This window comes from Anoplopoma fimbria, chromosome 17, assembly GCF_027596085.1.
Source record: "Anoplopoma fimbria isolate UVic2021 breed Golden Eagle Sablefish chromosome 17, Afim_UVic_2022, whole genome shotgun sequence".
Taxonomy (NCBI): Eukaryota; Metazoa; Chordata; class Actinopteri; order Perciformes; family Anoplopomatidae; genus Anoplopoma; species Anoplopoma fimbria.
The window spans coordinates 23,721,556-23,749,354 of NC_072465.1; the positions used below are offsets into that span (position 1 = coordinate 23,721,556).

Consider the following 27,799-nt stretch of genomic DNA (forward strand, 5'->3'; position numbering starts at 1 on the left):
TTTTCATACTTATGTGATCCTTCGATTCTTGCATAATCACCTGACATCGCAAAAATACATCGCAAGGTAACACCCACTAGCACATTGATACATTTCTGCCAAATGTAAATTGTGTGTATTTTCTCAAAACAGATCTTTATTCGTTACAGCACTAATAAGTATATTCTATTATGTCCCAAAAATTGTGTTTAGACCTTTTCAACAATTTTGAAAAATAAAAAGATAATGCTTGAAGTTACTCATTAACAACTGTAACTTAAATACGGATTAACAATGAGCTTGTGTTTAAGCCTTATGATATCAAAATGTTTCCTGATGAAGTAGTAGTATTAGCTATGTTTTTAGTATACAGGGTTTCTAATTAGTTGGATGATGAATTTCTCATTGATACAGATGGAACACATCTTGTTTGTGGAGATGTCAGTGTGCCATTTGTGCATGTGTCTAACAGTAGGAAGCTGAGAGATAGATGTTTCCCTAAGATTTCAATTGATCTCTGACATCATCTATTTGCCTTAAGAGCCCTTTAATGAAAACCCAATAAAAGATTAACCGTCAAATTAGCATGCTAGTGGTCCACTAACACAATAAGGATAGATAATCCAGTTATGCATGGCGGAGTTTAAGATTAGCTTGGAAATGACGTAATCTCAAACAGCAGCGGACGTTTTGTCTGAAAAACTCTTCCTATCACGGCCATGACAACAATGCATTATAAACATACTTATGATGTGTTCTAATAAGACATATACATTTTTGCTTTATAACAATGTTTTAATAGCAACACATTATAAATAATTTTAAAATGACTTTTAGGGTCAAGTATAATAATATGTCATCATTGCTGGTCATTCACTTGAATCATAGTGTATTATTGTTGACTTATATAATCATTCTTTGGACAATCAGCTGTTTTTTATATTGTTTTATGTTATGCAGTATTATACGTAAGAGCTGTACAGTCTGAAACAGAAATCTACTTTCAATATGAATGAAGCATTTTTGGCAACACTATTTTTATCGGACAGGGCTCCATTTTAGTTTTTATCATATAGAAAAATTATGTTCAGCTTGATTTTCTTCAGAATTTGTCATTACCACAAAACAAACAATACGGATATCATTTTCATCAGCTGCGCATTTAATGTATAACAACAGTACAAAGTGAATCTTTTGCTTGCAAAATAGGAGTGTTTTTTATGTACAGTATTTATACAATAATATATAGTTTAAAAAACATTACAGTTTAAATGTCCGACAGTTTATTGCACAACACATTTATAAATTATCATCAAACCACACATTGAAACAGATGAGTTCTCTGTCATATTTCAACACTTAACAGGAAATGTATTTATTATTTATATCGTCTTGCTCTTCTAGCTTAGCATGAATAAAGGTCCTGTGGGAAGTACACTAACCCCACTGATACTGGAATGGAAAGAGGAGCTTGGCTCCAGAGTGACACTGATAGACAGTCGATGTGACTTTAATATGGAGCAATGAAACCGCCTCAAGCACAGAAAGAAGCTCGCCTTTCAGCATTGCAATGGTTGAAACACAAACCATCAAAACTAAAAACCCTGAATCAACGCGATGCCTCAGACTGAATTCTTCATCATGATAAATATTTGAAAGTTAAGATATGGCACTCTTTAAATACAGCAGCAAGGAGACAACAAGCAGTCAGGTAAAAATGTACATTTGAACGCAAAATTGAAAAACCATTGAAGTGATGCTGAAAGATGGAAACAGTCAGGATGCAAAGCGGCGATAGCGCTGTGAAGCAACAAACAGCTGTTAATGAGTTAACTTTACAAAGACCAGGTGCTGATCCAAATACATGTATCATTAATCATATATATCCACTCCGTGGACAAAAATACCAGGAACACCTACTTTATTCTGAGAGACAAATCAGACTCCAAACTGCAGCGCCCACAGCTCAAACGTCTCCAGGCTGAGGAATCCTCCCAGCTTGTTTCCTACCTTTAATTTCCAGGTTACTTTGAAAGTGGGGGGAAAATCAATAAGGCATCAAAGCCTTCATCTAACTCAATCCTCACAGGAGCAGCAGGTGTTCCTGATATCTCGTTCACTCGGTGCATTTCAAGTATCACGCAAAATGTAAACAATGACTGATGAGGACGGGGAGGAAGGGTGGTGGTGGTGGTGGTGGTGGTGGGGGGGGAGCTGTCGGCCGTGGGTTTGGCTAATCTGATCCGTGATCAGGCTTATAGCTTCATTAATCACGCTTTTCTGCTACAGTTCAATTTGGCCTCCACTTATCTTTGAATGGCTGAATTGGGCGGTCTATAGATCATCACTGTACAAAAATGTCCTATCTTAAATGGGATCTTTTTTTCCGTACAATGACATGTATTATTAATAGCCTCTACAGGAGCATTTAACATGAATGAAACATGAGTGGTATTATATTTGGCACAAAAAAAAAAAGCCAGGGATTGGGGTCTGGAAATATCTGGTTCTAAATGTGAAGGTGATGCCTTTGCAGTTTTGTGTCATTAAGGAGCTGGACCCTCAAAAGCCAAATTTTGTGTATACTGTTCAATCCCTGGCACAGTTGTAGTTCAGAAAATCTTCATTAAACAAAAAATAACTTTGGACAGAGTAACTTCAAGTGAGGGAACGAAAAGTAATGATGCCAGAGTCTTTAATTGTTCTCTTTTTTTAAGCCTTTAAAAGGCAATAGGAAAAGGCTTAACAAGACAAAAGTTCCATGTGTCTGCTCCGAATGGCGGTCACTCCGAGCCCGTGATATGTAGTGCGAGTAAGTGTCCTTCATCTTTCACATATAAAAAGTACTCTGAGTCTCGTCTCACCACAATGTGCCGTCCCATTAAATTGGCTCCTGTCTTTGTCGAGCTCCTCCAGTGACTTCCTCATGTTGAGTCATTCTTTATTAAGAGCCGTTCTCCTCAAAGCTCCGGCCATGCCACACACAGATGCACACATTTAGTATAAGCACCAACTACAAAGACAAACCGTTACCCGGCAGGAGAAAAAAAAAAAAAGGAATTGGCTGCAAATTCAGCAACCGTGATGAGACCAAAATCCTCTTTGTGTGTCTCTCTCTATAGGAGCGTTTTTTTAAGAAGTTGGGTGTTTGCCTGTTGGAGTTACTTCTGAAAAATAACCAAAAAAAAACCGATGACATTGGATTCAAAAGTCGTGCTTTGGGACGATCCGTGTGCTGTTGTTTGTGTATGTACATTAGTATGCGTGTGTTTATGCATGTGTGTGAATCTCTTTGTGTATGTATTGTCAGTTTGTTTATACAGTAGGTCCATTAAGTCTGCAGTGTCTCTCTGTGTGTGTGTGTGTGTGTGTGTGTGTGTGTGTGTGTGTGTGTGTGTGTGTGTGTGTGTGTGTGTGTGTGTGTGTGTGTGTGTGTGTGTGTGTGCATACATAATATGTGTGTTCACGTGGACATCTGGGTGCCACACGAGTTGCCGATGGGTTTATAACTCATCTGCTATTGTATGTTACAGTGTGTGTGTGTATGTTACAGTGTGTGTGTGTAATGTTTGTTTATGTATGTATGTAGTATGTGTGTGTGTGTGTGTGTGTGTGTGTGTGTATATATATATATGTGTGCGCCTCAGCTCTCCATAGACATGGCTGAGAGGATCTGCTCCAGTTTATACGCCAACTTCTGCTTCTGGGCCTGTTCATCCTGCTCCAGTGCCTCAATGATCTAAAAAACACACACACACACACACACACACACACACACACACACACACACACACACACACACACACACACACACACACACACACACACACACACACACAGAGACACACACACACACACAGAAACACACAAAAGGGCACAAACTGTGAAACCGAGGACATGTGGCTTATTGTTGGTCAGCTAAGGATTCATACAAATATTCGCATACAGATCTACAGCACAAACAGCTTCTACTTGTAATTCTATTTTGATGATTAAATATACTGTACGTTTAATAGCATTTACTTTTTTAATTAAAGGGCACATATCATGCTCATTTTTTCAGGTTCATAGTTGTATTTGGGCTTTCTTCTAGAACATGTTAACATGCTTTAATGTTCAAAACACATTTCATTTTTGTCATACTGTCTGTCTGAATATATCTGTAGTCACCCTCCATCTGAAACGCTCCGTTTTAGTGCCTGTGTCTTTAAGCCACCCCAGTCTGCTCTGGTCAGTTTTCTGACATTTAATAGGCCAAAACCATTCATTGATTTGTTGAAAATAAATCAACATTTTCATCGACAATAGGCTGAAATTATCGAGCACTCTTCTTACCACACCCAACCTCACTCAGCAGTGATGCCGAGGTCATGCTGGTGATGATTTATGATTTCTTTAACATGAATTCATTTATATTTTTGGCCACTTGGGGGCAGCACAACATTGACACATGGTAACCACATACAATTGTTAAAGTGGACTCATTAGCAAACTATTGCATATCTACACACCCAACAGACGCAGAGCAACATTGTCATTCATGAAGAGTTCTGTCTGTGTCCACATAATTGATTTAAGTCCAATATTTGCTCTCCATTTGGCTCTGCCTCCTACAACTCCTGGAGGCATTATCTAGTCCTTTACTGGCGAAATGCTCCACTGTTGGTCACCAGCTAGTCGCTTACTATGTGTGTCTGCTGTATGGTGCAGCGTTCAGAGGGTTTATCAAAGCTTTTAAGGTAAGCTCCCCCAGGTGGATCATGTGATCGGTCAAGAGAGTGAGTGAGTACCTACCTCAACACCAGACAGCTTTTTGTGTTTAATTTCATTTTTTGGCAAGATTATATGAAATATCCTTTGAGCTGATTGTACCTTTCTAGTTCTCTGTGGATTCACCACTATGAACAACATTTCTTTGCATTACACGCAGTCATTTTATCCTTTGTTACTATAAAAACAGCTGCTTTAATATATAAAAAAAAATAGCTTCAGATGGCTAACCACACCAGCAGGACCTCTACATCACATTTTCTATGTTGCAGTGTTTTGACTTGGTCTCACCTCTTGGCTGTACTTGCTGACGTAGGCGTAGATCTCATGGAGGGCACTGAGCATGTTGAACTCACTGGAGTGAAGGCGGGCCTGTTCAGCCAGATAGGCATTCATATCCTGATCACTGATGGCAGGCAGGCGGTTGATGTCAGCGTAGTACCTGAGAGGACACACACACACACACACACTGTCAGAGTCAAGGACACAGTCATGCATACCAGAGTTTTCCTCTTCACCTGGATTCAGTCTGTTGTTGTGAAAAAGTCAGAGAACATCCATTGTAAAAGGAGCCAGTAAATCAGAGGCATTATGGCAGTGAAATAAAGAAAACGTGACTCATTTGTTCAGTCTTTTAGTCACGTGACTTCAGACCACACCAGCACATGTTTTTTTTATAAACAAATGAATGTACTTGTGAAAATTTTCACCTGATTACACACTCATTCTGTTGCTTAGAGCTGCATGATTAATTTTACCACAATTTGCATTCACAACTCTATGCAATCCCTTTTTATACATGAGGATTCTGCCATAAATGCATAGCAGGGAGAGCCGTTGCACCAAACCAAGCGCTCTTAATTCGTCCCTGCAGTAAGAAGGGACGAGACTATAAATGTCTGAGGGATACCGAAAAATGATAAAAAGGTAATAGATGCAAATATAGCCGAATTACAACAAAAATAATTGTAATTGAGAAAAAACCTCTCTGATGTTAGCAAACTAAAGTAAATAAATTCATCTGTCCCTTCTAACAAACCCTAGTACATAAATGGCAACCAATGTTCTGACGTAGCTTCTGAACAGTAACATCACAAATAGTTATTACCACTAGATAAGATACGGCGGATCACGTTATATAGAGTGCATCATCATAACTAACAATTCTGAGTGAGAAAATAATGGTTCTCATTGTATTCATAATTTGGCAGCTCTTAATCTTTATCCAATAATTACAAGGCTTTCTTAAAAACAAAGCCTAAAGCCAACACTTACAATAATATAACAAACCTAATCCTACGTAAACCTAATCTTATTTAGAATAAAACTAATGGCAATTATAACTTTTCGTCTAAAACGTAGGCCCTGATTCGTAACCGACCTTGTGAAGAAGTGGCAACCAAAGACACACACAAACACAAACACACACACACACACACACACACACACACACACACACACACACACACACACACACACACACACACACACACACCTTTCCACCCAGCTCTTGTAATGCGGTATGTCCTTGGCATAGAGCAGTTTGGTGGAGGGGGAGTCTTTGCCCAGACGGTGTTCAGAAGTCGAGCAGGAGTCCATGAAAGTTTGGGCCACCACAGACAGACAGGCGTCCGTGATGCTGTTTTTATGGATGTCAAACACAAACTGGGGGTTCTTGATCACATTTACCCAGAAGCGCAGGGGGAGACTGCAGATGAAAAAAAGCAGAGACAAAGAGATTTAAATACCTGTACACGGTGTTCCTTTCTTTTTCCATTTTTACTTCTGACCGTTCCTGTAATGACTTCTTAAATTGACTTTTGTTATGAGAACAAGATGAATATGGAGTTTAGAAGACCATGTAATTAAGAGCTTTAAACACTGGAGTTACAGATTGTGCAAGAGGATGATAATTAGGAAGTTCTTCAAAGTGTAGTAATGAGTAAAAAGTTCTGGAGAAAGTGAGACGTCTCTACAGTCACGGTAGAGATAGCAAGTCAGGCTCTCTCCCTCCCTCCTCTCTCTCTCTCTCTCTCTCTCACCAGTTGCTCTTCCAGGTGTGACGAACGTCCATGTCGTGGATGCCGTGCCTGTCAGCCTGCTCATCCAGGAAGTCAAACATGTATTTGATTGCTAGAGGCAGGGCGGTGCCCCGACACACAGTGCTGAACAGGGTCTCAAACAGGTCGTCCACAAACTTCTGCAGTGTGCCCTAAAGAAAACAATGCATAAAGTTGAGACTTGCAGCACTTTGACTCTAAATCTAAAGTGTTAAGAGTTCGTCTGCATGAAAACTGTAACTTTATAGAGCAAAAATTTGCACTAAATGTCAAAAATAATTCTTAAATTCTGCGTCACTTATTATCTTTTGCTATTAGGGATCAGTCATGTTGTTAAAAATAAACTTTGAATGAGTAAATACCATCTATTTGCTACATAAATGTGTCATATATTGCACCTTTGTTGCTAGGAGCCTCGTCAGGTAGATCTCAGACACCATCTTGCTGCCGCGCTCGCCCTCCTTCTGGTCCCCGTGGTCGTGGTTTTTGACTAAGTGCCAAACTTTGACCCCGCTCTCCAGGTCAGGGGTCAGCATGGGCACACGGGAGTGAGGGCTGTCCGGACTGGTGGGCGTGGAGCGGAAGGGAACATCCACACCTAGATGGCCAAATATCATATATATAAAGTGTATATATATGCAGTTTGTAAATGGAACACTTCTCATCTGAGGGCCAGTTTGTTCAGACAACGGAGGGAAAGTCGCGTTTGTCTCTCAGATCTGAATTTCAGGCAGACTGTCTCTTTGTAATCTGCAAGTGAGCAGGTTGTGTGTGTGTGTGTTCAGACTGTATAATCATTTGCTGACATTATTTCATCGGTTGTCATAGTAATGATACAGACATGCACTCACTAAAGGCATGTTTTCTGTCTTTGCTCCGGTCCTCACTTTCTGGCGCTCTGTGTTTTCTGCTCTTTCTGTCTGTTTGCTGTTTATTTTTTTTTAAAATTTAAATCACTTGAAACCTAATAATAAAAAGACCAGTGTGATCTGTATTTGAAGAGCTGTGATTTAAATCACGTTTTTCATTCAGTAGTAAACATAATTCTGAAGTGATAAGACCGGATGAATATTTTCCAAACTCAGATTGCATCGTTTTGTTTAATGTGCCGCTTAACAGTATCTGCTAATTGTGCTTTGCAACAGACTGATGAGTGACAGCAACAGATGGTGCAACTCTGCAGTGAGCTGGAAGAATATTAAGTATTTGTGTTTTTTGTTTTTTTTAAACAGTACTGACCGTATCTGCTGATGCTGCGTGGGAAGCTGGATGAGGAGGGAATATTGAAAGAGGACATCTGTTTGGGCACCAAGGCCACCACACAGCGCTCAGACACCTAGAAGACAAAGGTAAAGCCTGTCTATTATTCTTTTTATGGGTTGGTGGTTTGCAGCTGTTAGTCAAGACGTAATCATGGCAGGAATTCGTAAAGTTGTTTGTGATTTCAAATCAAGGACAAAATAAAGTAAAACATTCTGCAGAAATCGAAAGTTGTAGACATCTTCATTTATAGTCAGCTGGGCAGGAATAAATATGGCAGAGCTTTGATCAGGACAGCTTCAACTTTAAGAGCAAACCGATCCATATCTACTTCATATCGAAGGACTTGCTCAAACTCCAAGTACTAAACGTCAACCTTCAAACTTGAATAAAAACTGGAACAAAAAAGAAGATTTCATCAGTAAAAAAAATTAAATAAATGAATCCTCCTTGCAGCAATATTATCCGCTTGGGTGAAGGTCAAACACAGTCAAGGTTGAAGGAATTAAAATACAACAAAGACTAAAGCACAAAATTATTTATGAATATTTGTTGTGTGTCAATCTCTATCTAGCGTAGCTAACTAAATGCAATGTGAAATGTACGTATGTGTTTTTCTTGAATAGCGGACTGTTTTTAAGTCAGAATGGCTAAGAAGAGGCTCGGTGTTAGAGTCGGTCTTCATCGACATTTTCCTCCTCGCAGTGGTTCCAGGTAAATACTGTATACTGCAGATGTGCTTGGCAGACACGGCGAGGTCGTCCGCAGCGTGAACGAACGCCACGCCGCTGTTCTGCATGAGCTCTGAAATGTGGCTAATACAAATCCAGCTTAGCAACAGAACAAACATTTCCACACCTGGCTGAGGGGATTTAGAATGAAAGAGCGGAATTGTTCGTCTTCTCGACATGATAAGAGGGGAGAACACGCGGCCATTGTCGAAACACGCTTTTAGCACAGAAAATGCAGATTTCCTTTTGTCTTTTTATTTCTCTCATTTGTTCAAACAAAAAAAGTCTGCTGCACTGAAATGTTGGCTGCGTGAGAGCGGTACAGTTGGCCCCGAAGCTGATAGTCAAGACAAACATTTGACGGAAATGGAACAGGATGACTCATCTGAGGTTGGTGACCTGTGTAGTCGTATTTATGAGCTGGAGAAAAAAGATGTTGTTAAAGACACAGGCGGCCCAAGTGCATGTTCGGTTGACTAAGCGTGGTTGTGACCCTGGGGGTTGAGAAAACTGTTGGCAGGGGTGAGGTGAGAGTTGTGAATATGAATGAGTAATGCTCTGTCCTTCATCAACAATATCCACACTGACACCCTTGAGCAACTGGAGAAAAAAAAGAGGTTAAAATGATTCAAGGTTTGTACGAGTAAAACAGCTCTGCGAGATAAGTATTTGAGCTGAAATGAATAATCTGCAATTTAATAATTTATTCATCTTCAGTAGCTCTTCTCAAACTAAGATGCCTAGCATTTAAACCAATTTAATAAATGGGAGTATTTTATGCTTTATGTTTTGTTGAATATCTTTGGATTCTGGACCGGAGAAATTTCAGTTTTCATTTTTGACTCTTTTCTGACATGTTGTGGGCAAATTTTTTTATGTATTAATCAAGGAGACACTTTTATTGATAATAAACATAATCTTTAGATGCAGTTCTAGCTTTCATCTTATTAACAGACCTGGTAGTGCATGAGTGTGTTGAGTCTCTTCCAGTCGCTCTCTATCTTGGTGGTTATGTCCTCGTCCTGCAGGACCACGCGAGCCGTCCTGCCCTGCCGCCACTCTGAAGGGAGAAAGCAATCAGTAGTGAACGTGCGCCGTATGTCATTTTATCGGGGGATGTTTGTATCCCAAAGTGCCTGACAGTTACATATTGTCTAACGTCTGTCATTTGTCTTGCGCTGTCCCTTTGCACTGCAGGTGAGGGGTCTGTTATCCTTGTGTACTGTGTGAGTTCTAAAAAAAAAAAGGTGAAATGTCAACCAAGACAACTTCCTGTACATCTCCCCCCCCTGACAATCATAACGATTGCGATACTGAAAAACAAAACAAGACTGACACAGAGTCATCACAGAGATTTAAGCTACCCAAAGCAACCAAGGCAAAAAAACGGATCCTCTCCAAATCCCTTACATCCATAACGACAAACTCCACAGCAGTATCAGCCACTACCTACAAGGTATCTTATTGACTCCCTTTGAAGGTGTGTGTCGACTGGATTTGTGCCCAGTCATTCAGTATCGGATGACACGTTGTGGGCGTAAGCTTAAGTGTAGGTGAGCTGTCAGTGAGGTTTAACGTCAGTGGCTCTGGGCTGTAAACAGGTTCTTGGGAGGACGTTGTCTTCCAGAAACTGATTTTGAGGTCCTACATCTCCCGTGGAACATCTGCGATTACTCCCCTGACACTATCTCTCTAAGCCGTATTCTTCCCCCTCTTTCATTATTGCAACATATCATGTGCCATGGACATTTTCCAGTCTATATATAAGACAAATAGCATGATGGAAATGGTCTTTCACAGTAGTATCGCACTCAAAGCAGCCTCACCGAGATCCATGTCTGCAGCCCGTGGTCGCTGCGAGTACGGCATGTTCTTGTACACAGCGTCCAGGATCTTCTCCTTTACCTGGGTAATGGTGTCACAGTTGAGCACCTTGACAGGGATTTCTGGGCTGTTCTCATTGTCTGGGTTCACGCAGCTCAGCGTCTGGGGATCCAGGATAGAAAGCGAGAGAGGGGGAGGGGGAGGAAAGAGAAAGAGGCAGAGAGAAAGGTGTTGCTTGCAAGGAAAGTCCTTTCATTACGTGCTCTTCACCCAAACTGTCCTGGTGGAGAGGATCTTGGCCAGAAATGTAATTTCACACCTCCAGGATGTGGCTGTGCGGCTCCAGCAGGGGCATTAAACAAGTAATGAGACACAGCCTCTCAGACTCTCCCGACATGGATATCAGAGAAGGTGTCATCCTGTTGCCGGCTGGCTCTGCTTCTGAGATAAAGCCTGAGGGGGAACTTTTATTCTGACGGGCCGATGGAGGAACCCAGCCAGCTTGATTTTATTGGAAAGGTAAAAGTACGAGGCTTGTTGTGTACACAGGTGGCCCTGATACATGACTATTTACACCAGTCAGAACTTCTTAATTAATTTCATCAGTAAAAATGATGTATCTTCATTAAGTGTCATAATTTCGCCACCAATTTCAGGAACCAGACTTGTATTGTCAATTTTATTAGGCCTTAAGCACAAACGTTTGTTAGAAATAAACTCCCATATTGCTTGCGTGTGTGTGTGTGTGTGTGTGTGTGTGTGTGTGTGTGTGTGTGTGTGTGTGTGTGTGTGTGTGTGTGTGTGTGTGTGTGTGTGTGTGTGTGTTGAAAAAAAAATGCTTTGGAAAAAGTATTGTAGCGAGTATTGTAATGGGAAGCCAGTGAGGGATCAAATCATTTTCTCTGCTTGGTACAGGGGTAAGATCTCGAGGCAAGTTAAAGTAGTATTTTAGCCACACAATGACCATTTGTATGTCAATTACTCATGGTGAACGAAGAATTTAAGAAACTAAGAAAAGTCTTGAGGAATTTAAGTAAATGGGTACTGCTTTTAACACCAGCAAAACTATATCAATACATCCGTTTACAAACTCTCACATACCTTGTGAAGTCTCATTCATCCAGTTGTATGCTCACTACTTCCTACTACTTACACACGCATCTTAAATAAAATCTTACTATGTAAAACACGCTTACGCAGGCGTACTACTAGTATTTTAAATAGTAAGGGGTTGCAAGTTTTTAGGAAGTAGTGTTCATACGACTGGATAAATCAGACCTGGGCTCTTAGTTAGTTTTTTTGATTCTCGTATTTTTTTGTAAATGTTATATTACTTGTTGAGTAATTGATATACAAATGGTCATTTTGTGGGTGTAGTTTTTCTTTAAGCTTGGAGAAGAAACATAGCTGTCTACTCCCTTCACATACCAACAGGGAGAGTTAGTTGTGAGGACTGCAGTGAATGTGGACTTAAGTATTTTAGGTGATTTTTAATGCAGATAATAAATTAAGTTGGGGTTAAACTCACTGCTACTTGAATGGCTGTGTCAACGTTCTAAGGTCTTATTTTTCTCAATTTGTTTTGAAGAAACTTTGTCTATATCTGAGCTTGACGAGATGGACATCTGACTATGCGTGAATTTCTTTTCCCCCCACTGCTGTCATGTTATTGAAACAATCCAAATATTCAGAGCATTCATAAAATCACTGCCACGGTACATGCCACATTGCCGTGGATCTGTCAAGCCTCTTTGCCAAGAGCTGTGCAGAAATGGATACAAACAAAATGTGACTTTTTATTTTATTTTTATTGATGTGTTTATGACTCACCAGCGTCTTGTACTCGATCTGCTGTCGGATGAGCTTGTCCTCGCTGAGGGAATAGCGCGCCTCTCCGGTGATGGAGTCTATGGGTCCCTTCTCCATTTGCTGTTTGATGGCACAGAACAGCATGAAGAGAGGCTCGCCGGCGCACTCCTTTGTTTTGGAAAGGGAACCCGGGGATTAGAGTGAAAGGTTGGAGAAAGGAAAATAAGATATTGGAAAGAAGTGACGGCAAAGGGAAAGAGACATCAGCACAGACGATGAGACTCAGTAAATAGAGCGTGAAACATCAAACTTAATAAAAAACGGAGCTTTATCTCCTTTTTGAATTGCAAAAGCTTGACATACATTTGACCCCACAGGTATCCGTTAATCAATAACACACTGTTAAAATGACAGCTACAACAAAAAACATACACGGCATTCAATGTCAAAATCAATGCTAATAATTTGACGCTGCGTTCTCACAGTTTATCACATTTGACACCTGTAGCGGTAAGGCGCGAGAGAGATTTCCATTTTTTACCTTGAGAAATTTGTGTAGCAAGAAGGCAAACCAATTTGTCAGCATCTTCTCCGCCACCGACTCTGTTCTGCAAGAGAAGAAGAAAGCGCGCTCATTTGTTAGCGAGAGGTTTCCCACGGAGAGCCCGAGTGCTCTGATTTATTCTTTTATAATTCAAGGCGAAGAAGAGCCCGACATTGTTGCGACCAAAAGAAAAACATGACAGTTTACGGAGAAATACCAATCCTTACTCCTCCGCTCGGTCTCAAAGGACACTCACTCTGATATATACTGGAAGTAAAGTGCTGCTTGTGCAGAACATATGTGGGTCATGACATAATTGTGCAGATGCAACTTGGATTGTCCACTTCAAGTCCTTTCACTTTGTTCCTTCCTGTCTGCACTTAGTATGACTCCAGACGGGAAAAGATTTCATGATTCACCGCCGTAAAATCCTTTAAATCATGTAGCGCTGCCCTTAAAATGGATTATAAACTCTTTCTAATCTGAATCTGATCCAAAGCCAGCAGTTTCATACCCACCAGCCTCTCTCCCTCTCTAACCTGCTGTCTCTCTGTCACTCCTCTTTCGGTCCTTACCTGCATTTCAACCCTAACCTGTATTGACTCGGCTGTTGACGCCGTCCCATTAAATTGCAGAGTGCTTCCGCTAGAGCAGCATGTTTGGGCTAACAAGTTCCCAATGCGAACTCATCCTTATATTTAACGAGTGTGCTTCAGATTGAGAGAGAGAGAGCACTTCTTTTTCCAAAAAATGGAAACAAAAAAAAAAAGAAAACTCATGAAACATTCAGTAGGCCAGTCTCAGCGCTGGGAAAACAATCGGCAGATAACCAGAGGTGGAGGAAGGAGGGAGAGAGGCGAGAGAAGGGAGGACGGGAGAGGTGACGGAGGGGGGAGGAACGTGAGCTACAGCTGAATGTTTCATGAGTGGCACACAGAAGATAAGTCAGACTGACAACGACTCTGCCGCCGCTGCACTCAACTCTTCCCCATTACGGTTCTCTTCCTCTGCCGGTTCCTCCCCCTCTCTATCACGTTTACCTCCTCCCGTCCTTCACCTGTCTGCTCAGGAACCCTGTTTCTCAGACTCGTGGTGGCTGTTTCACGCCGCTGCACAAAACAAAGCTGAACAGAGGTGGGCTTTTCCTTCGCTTGCCTAGCTACTCATCCGTCAGCAGAGCCCTAACTGGGGCTGGAGAAGAACAATGCACAAAGGAGTTATCGATGCCAAATGATGAGCAGCGCTGATGAGGACTGGTCAGGTTTGTGACAGGAAAGGCCTGTAATTTAAATCGCACTATGACCACAGTGGAAAATGTGGAAAGAACAAAGTTAGGGTGAATTTTGGTTTCTGAAATTTACAATGAATGTTTCTACATGCATGACTTGTCAAACTTCCTACCAATTATGTTCGTAACCCTCAAGTGGGTGTATTTAAAAGGTGCAACGTCTAAGATCAGGCCAGAATTTTAGGGAAAATGTAAAAAAAAACTAATGTAAAAAGAATGTAGCGAAGTTACAATTTTGACTTCATGCCAAATACATCCGTGTTTAGTGCTGCAGAGATATCTACTGCCAGCCAGCAGCATCGTGTTCATCAACAGGCGATACTGAGTCACTGTGGCATCCGACCTGCCTTCAGTCCAGAGGACGAAGAAGTAGAGCTGCCCAGAGAGGTTGTCAATAATTCATCTCTGGCCTGTGTGTGTTTTGATAGATTGTTTATTGGAATAAATTCAAAGTGGCAGATACAAGAGAACCCTCACCCCTTCCTAACCGCCACAGGGGTGCTGCTCTGCCGAGAATAGAGCGTGCAGCGGTTCTGGGAGACGAAGCTATCCCGAGTCAGCAATTAGCTTTAATTCAGCTGGTGTAAAACCCAACGCCAGAGGTCTGATCCTGGGGGGACTCCTCCCCAGTTCAGCCAACTATCTGATGCTGCCGTTACAGAGGTTAGACCCAGTGCTCTGCCAGCCCGCTGTGACTCCTCACATTTGATTTTGTGCTGGCTTATTTCAAGTTGCTACGACCGCTGTTGGTGTCCCGGAGCTGCAGAATGCCGACCGCTCTCCTCCCGGCAGAAAAAAATTATCCTAGCCACGGGGAGGTGAGATGAAAATGGAGGTCTTTTTTTTCCTCACTGCTGCCACTTTGGATCAAATCCAATACACAAACTTATAAAAGCGTACACGGACAGAACAGTCACAGATTTCTGGCATAAATACAGAATACAGCTAACGTTGATTATAGCCCGACGCCAGGCTTGAAGATAATAAGATAGCATCATTAAAGTTTAAGCAGTTTGGTTGAATTTTGCTAGTTCTTGCCGTGATGCTATCTAGTAGTTGGCCTTGTTAAATAACTGATGACAAAATCAGTAAATTTAGATTATGGAGCCAGTAGTAGAGATGAAAAGCTGACCTCTATTTCTTTGTAGCAGGTGGCTTTTTAAAAACAGTGATATCTCCATTTTCTCAGCAACTGTTTCTATGTTCCCTAAACCTGAGCAACCTGAGTGATATAACTTAAACTCCTTTGTTACTGAATATAACACAAATCATTTTTTGAACTGTATAAACAGCTTTTTGTTATGCAACTTGAAGCAACAGCGTGAAACTCCTGTTTTACCTGCGGAGGAGTAGTTTGGGGTGGTTCTTGCTCTCCAGGTTCCGTTCTATAAGATCAGAGAGCAGGTGTTTGAGGATGTCCGTGGCGTACTCCAGCCGCCCCTGCAGAGCCGTCATGATGAGCGAGGCGACGTAGCCGCGGTCACGCATGGAGAAGGAGCGCTGCAGCTCCAGCGTTCGGATGAATGTCAGCAGGAAGACCTTGTTATTCACCAGCTGAGCAAACTGCTTCAAGGCTTTCTCCACATTCGCCTGTCCGCTCCCCGGCACCTACACGCATCATGCATTTTTGCACACACACAAAGACGCACATGCTCATTAGATAATGCTCAGTCAAGGATGAGAAAAGTCATAACAAGGACGGAGGAGCGTGAAGAGAGAGTGAACTGTACACAGATATTCTCATAAACCATCTCAAGGCAGTAAACACTGGAAACGACTGGTGCGGCACATCCGTCTCGAAACGAGAAACCTTTGATTCATATGTTCTAAATTCATCAAGAAGGTCATCAAGAAAAAATAATAAACTATGCTTTGATTTCTCCGCAACAAGTGAAGTGCCTTGTTATTTTGATGAAAAAGTCAGAATGTTTAAACTGCAATCAGAGAGGCTCTTTAGAAAAGAGATCTGCTGAAATTATCGTGACCATAATAAGAGCTTGATTAATCCAACCATAATAACAAAACCGGCCTAATTATGACCTGAAGTACCTGAGAAGTTGTTCTACAAATAATGACATGACAAATGCTTCATATTCAGAGTTTTTTTTTAAATTTTGTTGTAGAGTGTTTCGTAATGAAACCCTCGATATCAAGACAGTAATAAGAACAATCTAGGCCGCGTCGAAAAACACTTTAACACCGGGTCCATTTAAATTTAGAAAAGTATGAACAAAACTAATGCTAATATCCAAGACCGGCACAAAGCACCCAATGAACACTACAGCAGAAATGTGAGAATAGTGCTTGGGGAATTTCTTGATTGTAAGTGAAGTTTAGATTTATTTGCATGACCTCTGAACCACTTTGTACTATCCTGGAGTTTCTGATGACAAAAACAATCCTTGTAACATCAGATGTAGATAAATAATTCGTTTTGAATGCAAAACGTTAGGAGTCCGAAGTCAATAACTACATAACTAGGTACTAAGTGAGGCAGCGAACTCCACATAAATTCTGCCACAAAAGCTCTTCCAGCTGTTGTGGACACCATTAAACAAACAGACCTCAAACCACAGTGAGTAGACTGACATTTGCTCACTCTGCTCTGTTTCGACAGCAGTTTGACAGCCCTTGCCAACGAGCCAAAATCAATCCAGTTTGGAGTATACTAGAGCCTTAAGGTCAAGATGTCAGAAAAAAAATGGCACAAACTGCATTGAAGTACTGCAGCCCTGCTCCAGAGGTTACTTACCTCCAGCTCTCTGAGCACAGGGTGATCATCGATGCCGGGGAAGAGAACCCTCATGGCGTAAGTGCGATAGTCGAGGTAGGGGATGCCAGCTCGGTCCAGATCGCTCGTTAACTCGTTGATGTCCGTCTGCAGCTCTGCAAAGGCTGCATGTGACGGAGGTGCGCGTTAAACATTTTGTAGCATAATTCATTTGAACCTAAGAAAGTATTTTTCTTTCTCAACTGCTTCTGATTGTAATGGTCTAACAGTTGTAAAACACTAAAATCATGACAAATAGTTGTTGTGTTACGTTTGGAGTTAATAAAATTGAAAGCAGTATTTTGAGGACATTTTTGGATCCAAATGTCTCCGTAGTAATTGTACCACACTGGACGACACCCATCTTCTAACGGATCTCATCTGCACACCTGTAAAGTTTCATGACTGCACCTTTGCAAAGTTATGACTGTATCATGTAAATCTGTCCGCCTCTAGTAGTTCAGTTTATGTCTCCAGGACCACATTCTCCCATGATGACTCACACACAAGGTGAAAACAATACCAGCGTCGTTGCCTCGGCTGGTTGCCTCGGCTGGTAATGACCATTCAATCATACCCGAGCCAATACACATGTATATAAGTTAGTAAAACTTCCTTCAGATAAACCATTTTGTCAAACAAAGCCCCGACGAACATCAGTCAAAACATCAGTTCTGAACAGATGGAGCTACATAACGCAACTACAAATTACACGTTCTCTTGGGCAGCGTGACTTTTAATCCCTCAAATGAGTCTCACTCACCTTCCTTGCACTCCAGAGCCACTCGGGACTCCAGATTGTCCATCTGCATCTGCAGGCGCTTCAGAGTGAGGTCGTTCTCGTGTGACTTCCGTCTGTAGGCCAGCAGGACGATGACGACGATGACGAGGAGCAGCCCTCCTCCAGCCGTGATGCTGAAGATAGCAGGGAGGGTGAGCAGGCTGTCCGACCGGATGTGAACTTCTCCTGGAGAGATGTGGAGTCCTCCTACTTGGACCTGAAGAAGAAGAATAATAATAATACAGGCTGAATATTTCAAAACAAGTCTTGAAAATGCTCAAATAACAAAGATAATCCCTACTAAAAAGCTGTCCTGAATTCAAAACATTGTTGCTGAAGTATTAAATTGGCAAATACAATAGAGATATGGACTATTTTCCTTAACAATCGCCTTTGAAGAAAAGTTCCAGCCACACCAGCTTTCTTTTCACAGCTCTTTGCTTCATTGTTTGCCTGTCAATAATTCTGGAAAGCAATGTGGTGCAATTGGGAACCCACCGGACCATGAGTGACAGACAATGACAGAAAGCCAGCAAGGAACTGAAAGCTTGTCGGTGACCCACAAACACACAGTGACGTACGGACAAGCTCTGACCTACACACAGTGACCCACATCCACACAGAGAAGGCAATCAGATTGAGAAAAGAAAACCGACGGATATGGACGGAAACACTTTTAGACTGACCAGGACTTTGTGCTGCCCGGTGAGGTTTGGGGGCTCACAGAGCAGCTGAGTGTCGGACACGGTGAGAGAACAGGGCGTCTCTCCGATCAGCACCGTGTAGTTCAGCCGGGCTCCACCGGAGGCGGACGGCACGAGGTTACGTCCCTGCAACACAGTTAGAGAAGCAATAAGCAAAATTGTAGAAAACATAACAATATATAAAACAGTAATTCATTGGTATCTGGGCTAAGGTCTCTCTGTTGTTTTACAAAGTTTCTGTTTTGTAGCATAATTTCTTGCTGATTTTGTGTATTTAAATTTAAACTCCAGCGATTATTACCATGCAATATTGGGACATTAGTATAATTACTGTAATCAACCACCTTGGAGAGAACCAGCAGTTTTTCAGTTCAGCAAAATTATTTTACCTAACAAAGATAGACGCAAAGCAATCTGCAGAGAAAGGCAGATGGAAAAAAAAAACAAGCAAAGGAGGGAAATCATGGAAAATGTAATGTAATGTGTGATAAAGTCCACTATTATTTTGTTTACAGCGTGTGTTGTAAAGCATTTAAATACATTTCATGAATTTATGTTTAGAAATATTATGTTTAGCCCATTATGTGATCATATTTATTTAGGGTTGAAGGGACAGCAGTGAGGGCGGGTATGGATGGCGTTGGGCTAAAGGTGTTTTCACACTTGGTGCTTTCCAGCTCTCCAAAAGGAACAAACACTCCAAGTCTGCGTCGTGGTTTCGCTTTGCCCCTTGCCATTGTATTTTAGTCCTCTAGGCTTTTCGTTGACAGATTTTAAGCAATTGCACGCTCGTAAAAATAAATTGGCGGAACAATTGCCGCCCGTAAAGCTAGCATAACAAGCTGATGAAGAGTAGATTGGTCAGAGAAAGTCACTACTGAACTTTTCCACATATGTTTTCCTCCAATTCTCAGTTATGCTGGGGCCTTCATCGGGATCGCACTGCAGTACCGGGTCAAAGTGAAAAGTGCCGCATCAAAGTATTAAAAAAATCCAAAGTACTTTACCACGCGAGATAAAATGCACCCATGCCAAACCTTAAAAAGGTAATCGAAGGGGTTAAGCGTTGGCTAGCAGAACAATGACAGTAGATATGGTGTGAACACAAACAGGACTGAGGCCCCATCAGTGCTAAAGTGGACCAGAAGGAGAACAGAGTCCACTTAAAAAATGATCTGATGATGCGAACACAAAAAGTCACTTTTTTGTTGGTCTATTTTTTGTAAGGACTATATGTGAAAACACCTTCTCACATTTCACTGTCAGCACCAGATAGTTGTAGACTTGAACATGTCCTCTCAGTCTATTGCAGGGAAAATAAAATAAAATAAACCTCTGACGTACTTTGAGTATGATTGGAGCGCCGGGTTTCTGCTCCAGAACCCCCGTTAGACTGAGGGGCTCCAGGTAAGGGTTGGGGTAGTAGACGAAGCTGGTGTTGTTGTAAATGAGCAGAGCTTGGACGTTGTTGAAGACGAAGCCAAACTCGTCCGCGTGTTTGATCGTCTCCTGGTCTGAGGTGTACTCCGCCTTCAGAGAGGGGGCGAAGCAGCTGATGGTGGTCGTGTTGAGAACTTTGCACACCTGGAGAAGAAATCGATACAGTCAATGTTACACATACAGAAACCAAACTGAACATATATCATTGTGGACATATTTGAAAGTGTAAAGGCTCCCACTGTTGTCTGATGCATGATTAATAATTGCATACATTAGTGAAAGACATAAATAATGAATCTGCTCACAGGTTAATTATAGGATATGTTCATTTAGAAAAATCTATGACTCCGTATCATACACTAATGTCTTTTGATTGCAAATATCCTAAGTTTAAACCGTTTTAAACCCTCTAGTAATTGATCACTTCACTTCATGTGAATGGTTTTATAATAAGGCAATATATACATTATCCTTTTTATAAATCTAGAAACCACATTTGCTTAATAGATCCGAACAGATGGCTCATTTCATGCCCATATGCGGCGGAATTACTATTCTCAGTCATTTCTTCACATCCAGATGTTATGAATCTTATGGAGCCTTTTAATTATATTCACTTTTGTATTAACATAAATATACTGACGAGCTCTGTGGTGTTAACCTACATAACCTGAGATTAAGGAGAAATGTTATTGAATATCTGTTACAGTACTCCCTGTATAAGTATCCCTCTGACCTTCTGTCTGTGAATGTAAGACATTTGCTTTGACACGCGGTAGAGGTGCTGCAGGGATTTTGTATTTTTGTAGGCCGACCCTTGAACTTATCATTGCACTTGTTCCCTCCACAAATAAACAATGGGATTATTTTCCCTATTTTGGATTATATCACAAAATAAGCTCTGTGGCAGACACAAGTTAATGATAATTACACGTTTTGTTCAGTAAAATAATCTTCACAAATTAACACGGCTTTTACGATTTTTGAAGCGAGAATGCAATTGGTAGAAGTTAAAAGCCAACATTTGGCTTTAAATGAATGATAATATGGCTGTGATGGTAGACTAGTGATCGCTGTAATGACCTTTTGTTGTCTCATTTAGCAACTTGTTATCAACCCCCTTTTTCAAGAAAGGTAAAAGCTTAAAAATGCCAAAGAGGGGTATTTACTAATGTATTAAATTTCGTAGAACAAAACGTTAAAATCCCTAAAGCTTGAGGTAACTATAGACCTTATTTCAGGCATCAAACCAAAAACCCATTAACTTCGAGACGTGGGAACCGAAAGTGCAAAAATGCTGACTCCTTCCTGAGTTTTAGGACTCGTTCCTTCAGCACTCTGTAGTGCTGACACTGAAGGCATCCCAGAGACCAGGGTCAAATGTTTTATCTGTTATTTATTTTTAAATCCATTTCTCCTGCATATCTTCCAGAAACTATCTATTTCATTTAAAGCCAGTCACTCGCTCCCTTGGTGAGGTTAATATCAAATTCCTTCCACTGTTGTTAGTTGTTGGTATTCTCTGGAATTGGAATGTGCTTTCTGTTTCACCCAGCAATTCTTAAAAATCCTAAATGACGCAGATTCGTTGAATTCCCTCGGCCTCAGGCTGTTTTTTTTTATGTTTTAAGTTCGTATCTAAGGTTTCACAGAAAGTTGCCTCAAGTCAATTAACTGCTTTTGTGATTCAAAATATTTTTTAAGCAACTCCAGTGATGTTTTCTAGATATGTGCGATTAAAGAGACTGCCCTCATTAAATTCCCCAATGACCCTCTTTTAGCAGCTCCGGCGGGTCAGAGTTCAGCTTTAATCCCTTCAGATCTCAGTGCTGCCAGTGACACTGTAAAACATGCGGTTTTAATTGACTGGCTCAAATTCGGGGCTGGCATCATTAACGCGCCATTTAATTAGCTCAGGGCAAAGCGCTCACACACAACATTGTCATCAACACTTTCAGGGGCTTTATCTTGGTTTTTCTTCACATGCTTCCCCCGGAGCTTTATTGACGTTAGATATAGTGTTTAATCCCACAGCTTTGGCAACAATATAGATCTTTTTCTAATTTTCCAGGACAGGAGTTTAATCCAAGCTAACTTTATATATAAATAAACATATTTATTGGCCTAGACAAAGCCATTACCGCCATTATATCATATTTACCTTGTCTTCTATCTTTATTTTGCCATCAATAAACTATGTCTTTATTATATCCACCTTATGCTGCTAGAAGCAAACACGCTCATCATTCCCTATGCGGCATCTCTTCACATGTTACTCGTTTAGATTCGATTTTTAAGAATATATGGATCTATCTCAAGGTCGAGCCAAAACTTCCCCCGCTAGAAGTTTTGACCCTCCTTCAGCCGGTGTGCAGTCTCAAATCCTCAGGCAATTCCCTGACTGGTCTAGAGGTGAAAATTAAAGGGCTAAAGGTGACTGGACTGATGCCACCGGGGCCACAACACTTTGGAACAATCAATCACTTTGAAGCGACCCGGCCTGAGGAGCTCAGAAGAGCAGAATCAGCACCATAAATCACCTCCAAAAAGTTGTGTCAGTCTTTTTAAAAATCTCATTTTGGAGTGAACCTCTCTAAATGCAACCTCTCTCTAACCCCTTTGTCTATGTATGGCTTCATTTTGACATCCACAGCAATGCTGACATTTTACCAACTACCGCCTATTAGATTGTGCCGTAGTATTTCGCTCTCGATCCTGCAGGCTTTTTTTGGTTCAGAGACATTTTTTTTTTTGGATGAATCTGACTCATACTTTAGTAGTTCTGTGGGTAAATGATATATCATACTAAAAACTAAACCACTGTCGTTCTAAAATGTGTAAAACAAAATCTAAAACTGTATAAACGCTTTACAGAGATGTCACCACAGATCAGTCTGTAAAAACAAAACCCACGGCCCTAAATCTACCTGTTTACCATTGTAGCCAACTGTCAATAAAGAACAACTTTACTGTGACATTTCCATCAGCTCGAGTAAGCAACGCCGATAAAAGTTTTAGTGCAGTGTGTTAGCGGTTGTCACACTCACATTGACGGATTCATGGCCGCCGTATTTGACTCTGACGCGCGGCTCCTGAACCACATCCAGGTTGGTTCCAGTCACCGTCAGTGTGGTGTGTCCACTGGTTTGGCAGGGAAAGGAAAAGTTTTTTTTTTCATTAGTAACGAGAACTATTGGTCAAACACACATGTACGCATGCACATACAAGCACTCCACCTCAGCTCCAGGTAGCCCATATATGAATGTGAGTTGTGATTCTCAATGATTTAATGAGTGTGACGGCCGCAGAGAGGGCAATATTTTTAACTTGGAAAAACCTCACGTTTTCCAGAGCGACTGCATTAATGCAGGTTTCGAGTAGGTGTAGCAGGCGCGGTAGCTCGCTCTTTGTTATTGGGCAGGAGAGCCAGATCAAACGGCAAACCAGCTGGCTGCTATTTTATATTCATCCATGACTGTGGGGCTGGCATGGCATGAATACGGGCGCTGCTTGTTTACATATCTGCTCTAGATGTGATTAAAATAAACAACACTCTCATCTCTGTGAAACCTGTGCTGCAGTGTGAGCTCACAAACACCCACAAGTATGGAAGCTGGAAAGTAGAGAAGGAGAGACAAAGAGTGTGGGGGAGGGTGGGGGTGGGGGGGAGATATACAAGAGAGAAGTGATGAAAAAATGTCATAAAAAAAAAAAAAACTGGCCAGACTCGTCAGTCTGACGGAGTGCCAATCCTTCTCTTCTCGCACTTCAAAGGGTACCTAAGCTTGTAGGGCCACATAGTGGGGACTGCACATTCACGACGAGGGCTCTTGGTTGCAGCTCCACAAAGCTCCTCCTGTCACTAGGCTGAGGGCCAGGGTGTCTCTCTGAAGTCTAATCTGCAGGGACGTAGTGTCGGGTAATCCCACCACGCAACCAATCTTTTATTTAGCGGGAATACAGGTGACGCACCTTTTCGGCTGCGATAGAAATGTTTATGCAGCAAATTGACTCATTCTGATATTCGCAGCGTCGCACTCATTCTCATTAATATTTCAGTGAAATGAAGCATATCTAAAAGTACTGTTTTCCACAAAGATTTCCGTTTGTTTGGATAAGTCAACCCTGCCAAGCAACAACCTTGATATAACTGACAAAAACAACACCTCAGTTCTTTGCATCACTCTCTTTGTAAACTTGACTAACTGACAAACTCACAGATTGCCTGGCACTTCTATAATCTGTACTGGGCAGGGCAACACATTTAGTCAAGTTTTTTTTATAACATTTAATTTCTAGTTGAAAAACTACTATATGATGATACTATACTACAATATAATATATACGATGTCAGGAAAGAAGATAAGATAAGACAGAAAGTTTCTTTGGCTTTGTCTGAGTTGCTTAACTAACATTTACTTTCCTTTATGTGCGTCACCCTTCTTTGTTTGCCACACAGTGCGTTATACTTCCTAGAGATAGATCTGCAACTTGTGCACAGTGGATGGGACTGTAACGATTAGGAATACAGTGGAAACAGAAAACTATTGTGAATGCGGTATGCATTCGATATCATTTAAATGCAAATGAAATGTGAAGAGCAGCTCAAGCTCCCATTCACACCTACTTATATATACTCAGCAAGGGGCCGGGTTGCAGCAATTTGCAAAACATGATCGCTTCCTCTCGCATTACTTATTGCACCTTTCTCTAATCAAAAGTAACACCATATTTGCAACCCATGAGCATGGGAGGGTTGACAAATTTATCCCAGTGCTGGTTGCTAGTAAGCGGTACTCATAAATTGCTTTTGTGAGATGGGCTGTAAAGTTTGCATGCCTGTGGACTTTGTGAGACAACACAATCACAATAAATAAAACATGAACATCTGGAAGAGTTGCAAACTCCACAAAGAAAGGTACGTCCTCCAGAAGTATCTGTGTATGTGCGTTACCTGGTGATGCTCCACAGGGGTTCTATGCGCTGCACTGTGGGGTCGTCTATGTACTCAAAGGCCAGACTCCCAGGAACTTTGGCCCGGTCCACGCTCAAACTGACGTGCACCGGTCCGGCTTTCGTCACGGACGGCGCTGAGAAGCACACGATCTCCGACATGGTCCTCCTGGTGGAGGAGCAACAAAGGAGCGATTACCCCTCATGCCTTTTTGATTGTGACTCTGCCCACTCGTTACTGCGTTGGCAAATCCCCGACTTCACGCCGTTATGAGCCATGCACATTACCTCTAGAGGAGAGGATTCATTATAGTCGGTCCCGTCATTCCTCGTTACAGACACATTAGGGACGGAACATTGTAATTAGAAGGTGCTCTAGCTAATGGCTTCCTCGACTCAACCTCCTGACTCCTACCATGTGAGGCCTTCTGAACTTTTAAATAGATCTCTATAAATACACAGAGAACAAAACCTACCGCTGTGGGTTTCATCACCTCCTCACAAATCATCAAGACTTTTCATGCAACGCACGAACACCTAATCGTATCTAAAGTGAGCTTCTTTAAATAGAGTGATCTCTTACTGTGTTTCTTAGAGATTAGAGAAGGTGAAGTCTTTGATATTGTGTGGAGTGAGTCTCACTTTAGCGTCAGTTAATCTGGAGTCCAAAGGAATGTAAGGCGTAATGTAACATCGGGGAAGTTGCGTTCTCATTACTCACCCGTACAGCTCGCAGGTCTGATTACCAAAGAACACGTTAACGGTGCTGCCGGCGCCCAGGTTCTCCCCGACGATGGTGACCTTGGTGCCCCCAGATTCGGGTCCTCTGCCTGGGGTCAGCGCCAGCATGGAAGGGGTCTGCGGAGAACCGAAATTCATTAATGATTCATTCGACATAGATTAAACACCGATTGCAGGGCTTCTTATTAATCGTGCACCAGCCTTGGCTGAATAAACCTCTGTGGAGGTAAAAAGTTAAAATCAAAACTCTTTAAAAAAAAGATCGACAAAAGAGCTTCTTTGGGGAAAAAAAATGTTTTAATGAAGAATGACCCCTATTGAAAAAGATTAAGAAAAAATACTAATAACACAGTGTTAATATTCAGTGCAACAAACCCTTTTCTGTAGGCATAAAATTAAAAGAATGCACGCAGGGAACAAACCATTAGAAACAACTTCATAATGATGATGAGCTCCCTTATGCATCGTCTCTTGATGTTCTACCAAAAAATCGTATTCCATCTTCCTCTCCAGTTAATGACTGCGGAGGCTTTCACAGATCAAATTGTTTTTTTTGGGGAGGGGGGGGCTTTCACCTTCAATCACATGTTCCTCCTAATTCACTGCAAGCACTTGATGTTTGCTCCAGAACAAATGGACAAAGTAAATGTGTTTGAGTGCCAGAATTACCACAAATGAGTAGAGCTGGGAGGACTGCGCCCGTAGTTCTGGTCTGCATTCGCCAACACACAGCTTAACGGGACCTGGAGCACTTCCTGTAGGAGCCGCAGACATCTCGCACACAATCCTGTCGAGACAAAACACACAAAGTCATGCAACAGATCATGGTGCATACAAGTAATAACACAAGCCAGGCAAACACACACACACACACACACACGGCAGAATCAATGCACCGTATCACATTTGTTACGAATTGCGTGGGGAGGAGGTGGCCTCTGCTGGCCGCTGTGATTGAGGCAGACTTTCATAGAAGTTGTGGGACAATACAGAGGGTCATCTTTCTTCTTAATGGGAAAGCTATAACAGCAGTATAACTCAAATGATAAACTACATCCCTCCCCATCTTCGGCAACGATTGCCACCCACCATTACCTCCGGTTGCCATGACAACGTGGGGGTTTCTTCAATAAATCAGTATTGCCTGTCGGGTCAATAAGATAAAGTGCGCCATGAATAAGTCATTATAGCAACTGACCCCATGCTGAAATTAATGGTTGTAACAGTTGTAATGCCATGTTTTAAAGAGCCGTGTGTGCTCGTATGAATGGCCGTGCTGAATGAAACCATGCGTCCCCCTTTACAATAAGAGTAAAGATTCATATGGCCAATGAATCGTCCTTGGCCATCCCTTCTATTCATACATCACGGGAGTTTTCCAATTTTCTGCTGGCACGTTCTTTTTCTTTTTCTTTCTATTTTTTTCTATTTTTTTTTTTTTACAAGGATATAAATAAAGTCCCTGCAGCCTGAGCCCAATCGCATTACATGGCTGTGAGAGAAACACATGGCTAACAGATTGTCCCTGCAGTCAGCGACATGCAGCGCATTTCAATTACAGCTGTGCCGACAGCCTCATAACGACAGCGACACAAAGACTGTCTCTTCCTTTGGCTCTGACTGCACCAGAGCAATGCAAAGCCCCCCCCCTACACACACAATCCTACAACCTGATGAGGCATCACTGGGCTCCAGCTTATTCACAGATTCTGCTAGTGAATGTGAGGAAATCGTGGTGTGAGAGAGGAAAAAGAGATTGTGGTTTTTTTACTGTATGTGTATGTACAGTACAGTATGAATCCATACGTGTCTGGGCAGGAGATGGGAGGAGTCTTACTGTTCTGCAGTGATGTATCCTTCCTCCTGTGGGGTGCACTGCACACCCGCCACCTCCACGTTGCCCTCCAGCTCGGAGAAGGACAGACCCAGGTTCAGGCCCTGGATGGTGACCAGTGTGCCCCCCTCCAGAGGTCCCGCCACTGGACTCACCTACATAGGAAGGAGCATAGACTGTATTTAAGAAGTGGACTTAGTCACAATGACATCATTGGTTTGTGAAGGTGCCGTTTTGAAGCCTCAAATATGCATTTTGGCCCGCGCCATCTTGGTTTTGGCGGTCGGCATCTTGGTTTTTTGCAACCAGAA

The 27,799-nt window shown here is 41.8% G+C and overlaps 1 protein-coding gene across 1 annotated transcript in view; it reads right to left on the reverse strand.

The window, feature by feature from the left end:
• Nucleotides 1-3,622: 3,622 nt before the first annotated feature.
• Nucleotides 3,623-27,799, reverse strand: part of LOC129105430 (plexin-A2-like) — a 62,840-nt gene continuing 38,663 nt past the window's right edge. The window contains exons 12-31 of the mRNA XM_054616450.1: nucleotides 27,492-27,643; nucleotides 26,324-26,441; nucleotides 25,635-25,771; nucleotides 24,915-25,082; nucleotides 23,008-23,101; nucleotides 19,865-20,104; nucleotides 18,503-18,646; nucleotides 17,799-18,033; nucleotides 17,018-17,160; nucleotides 15,605-15,873; nucleotides 12,975-13,041; nucleotides 12,455-12,601; nucleotides 10,627-10,786; nucleotides 9,757-9,860; nucleotides 8,049-8,145; nucleotides 7,208-7,407; nucleotides 6,792-6,961; nucleotides 6,245-6,457; nucleotides 5,041-5,191; nucleotides 3,623-3,718 (exon numbers count right to left, since the gene is read on the reverse strand). Of these exons, the coding sequence (XP_054472425.1) occupies nucleotides 3,623-3,718; nucleotides 5,041-5,191; nucleotides 6,245-6,457; nucleotides 6,792-6,961; nucleotides 7,208-7,407; nucleotides 8,049-8,145; nucleotides 9,757-9,860; nucleotides 10,627-10,786; nucleotides 12,455-12,601; nucleotides 12,975-13,041; nucleotides 15,605-15,873; nucleotides 17,018-17,160; nucleotides 17,799-18,033; nucleotides 18,503-18,646; nucleotides 19,865-20,104; nucleotides 23,008-23,101; nucleotides 24,915-25,082; nucleotides 25,635-25,771; nucleotides 26,324-26,441; nucleotides 27,492-27,643 (3,105 nt within the window). The remainder of the gene's footprint in view (nucleotides 3,719-5,040; nucleotides 5,192-6,244; nucleotides 6,458-6,791; nucleotides 6,962-7,207; nucleotides 7,408-8,048; nucleotides 8,146-9,756; nucleotides 9,861-10,626; nucleotides 10,787-12,454; nucleotides 12,602-12,974; nucleotides 13,042-15,604; nucleotides 15,874-17,017; nucleotides 17,161-17,798; nucleotides 18,034-18,502; nucleotides 18,647-19,864; nucleotides 20,105-23,007; nucleotides 23,102-24,914; nucleotides 25,083-25,634; nucleotides 25,772-26,323; nucleotides 26,442-27,491; nucleotides 27,644-27,799) is intronic.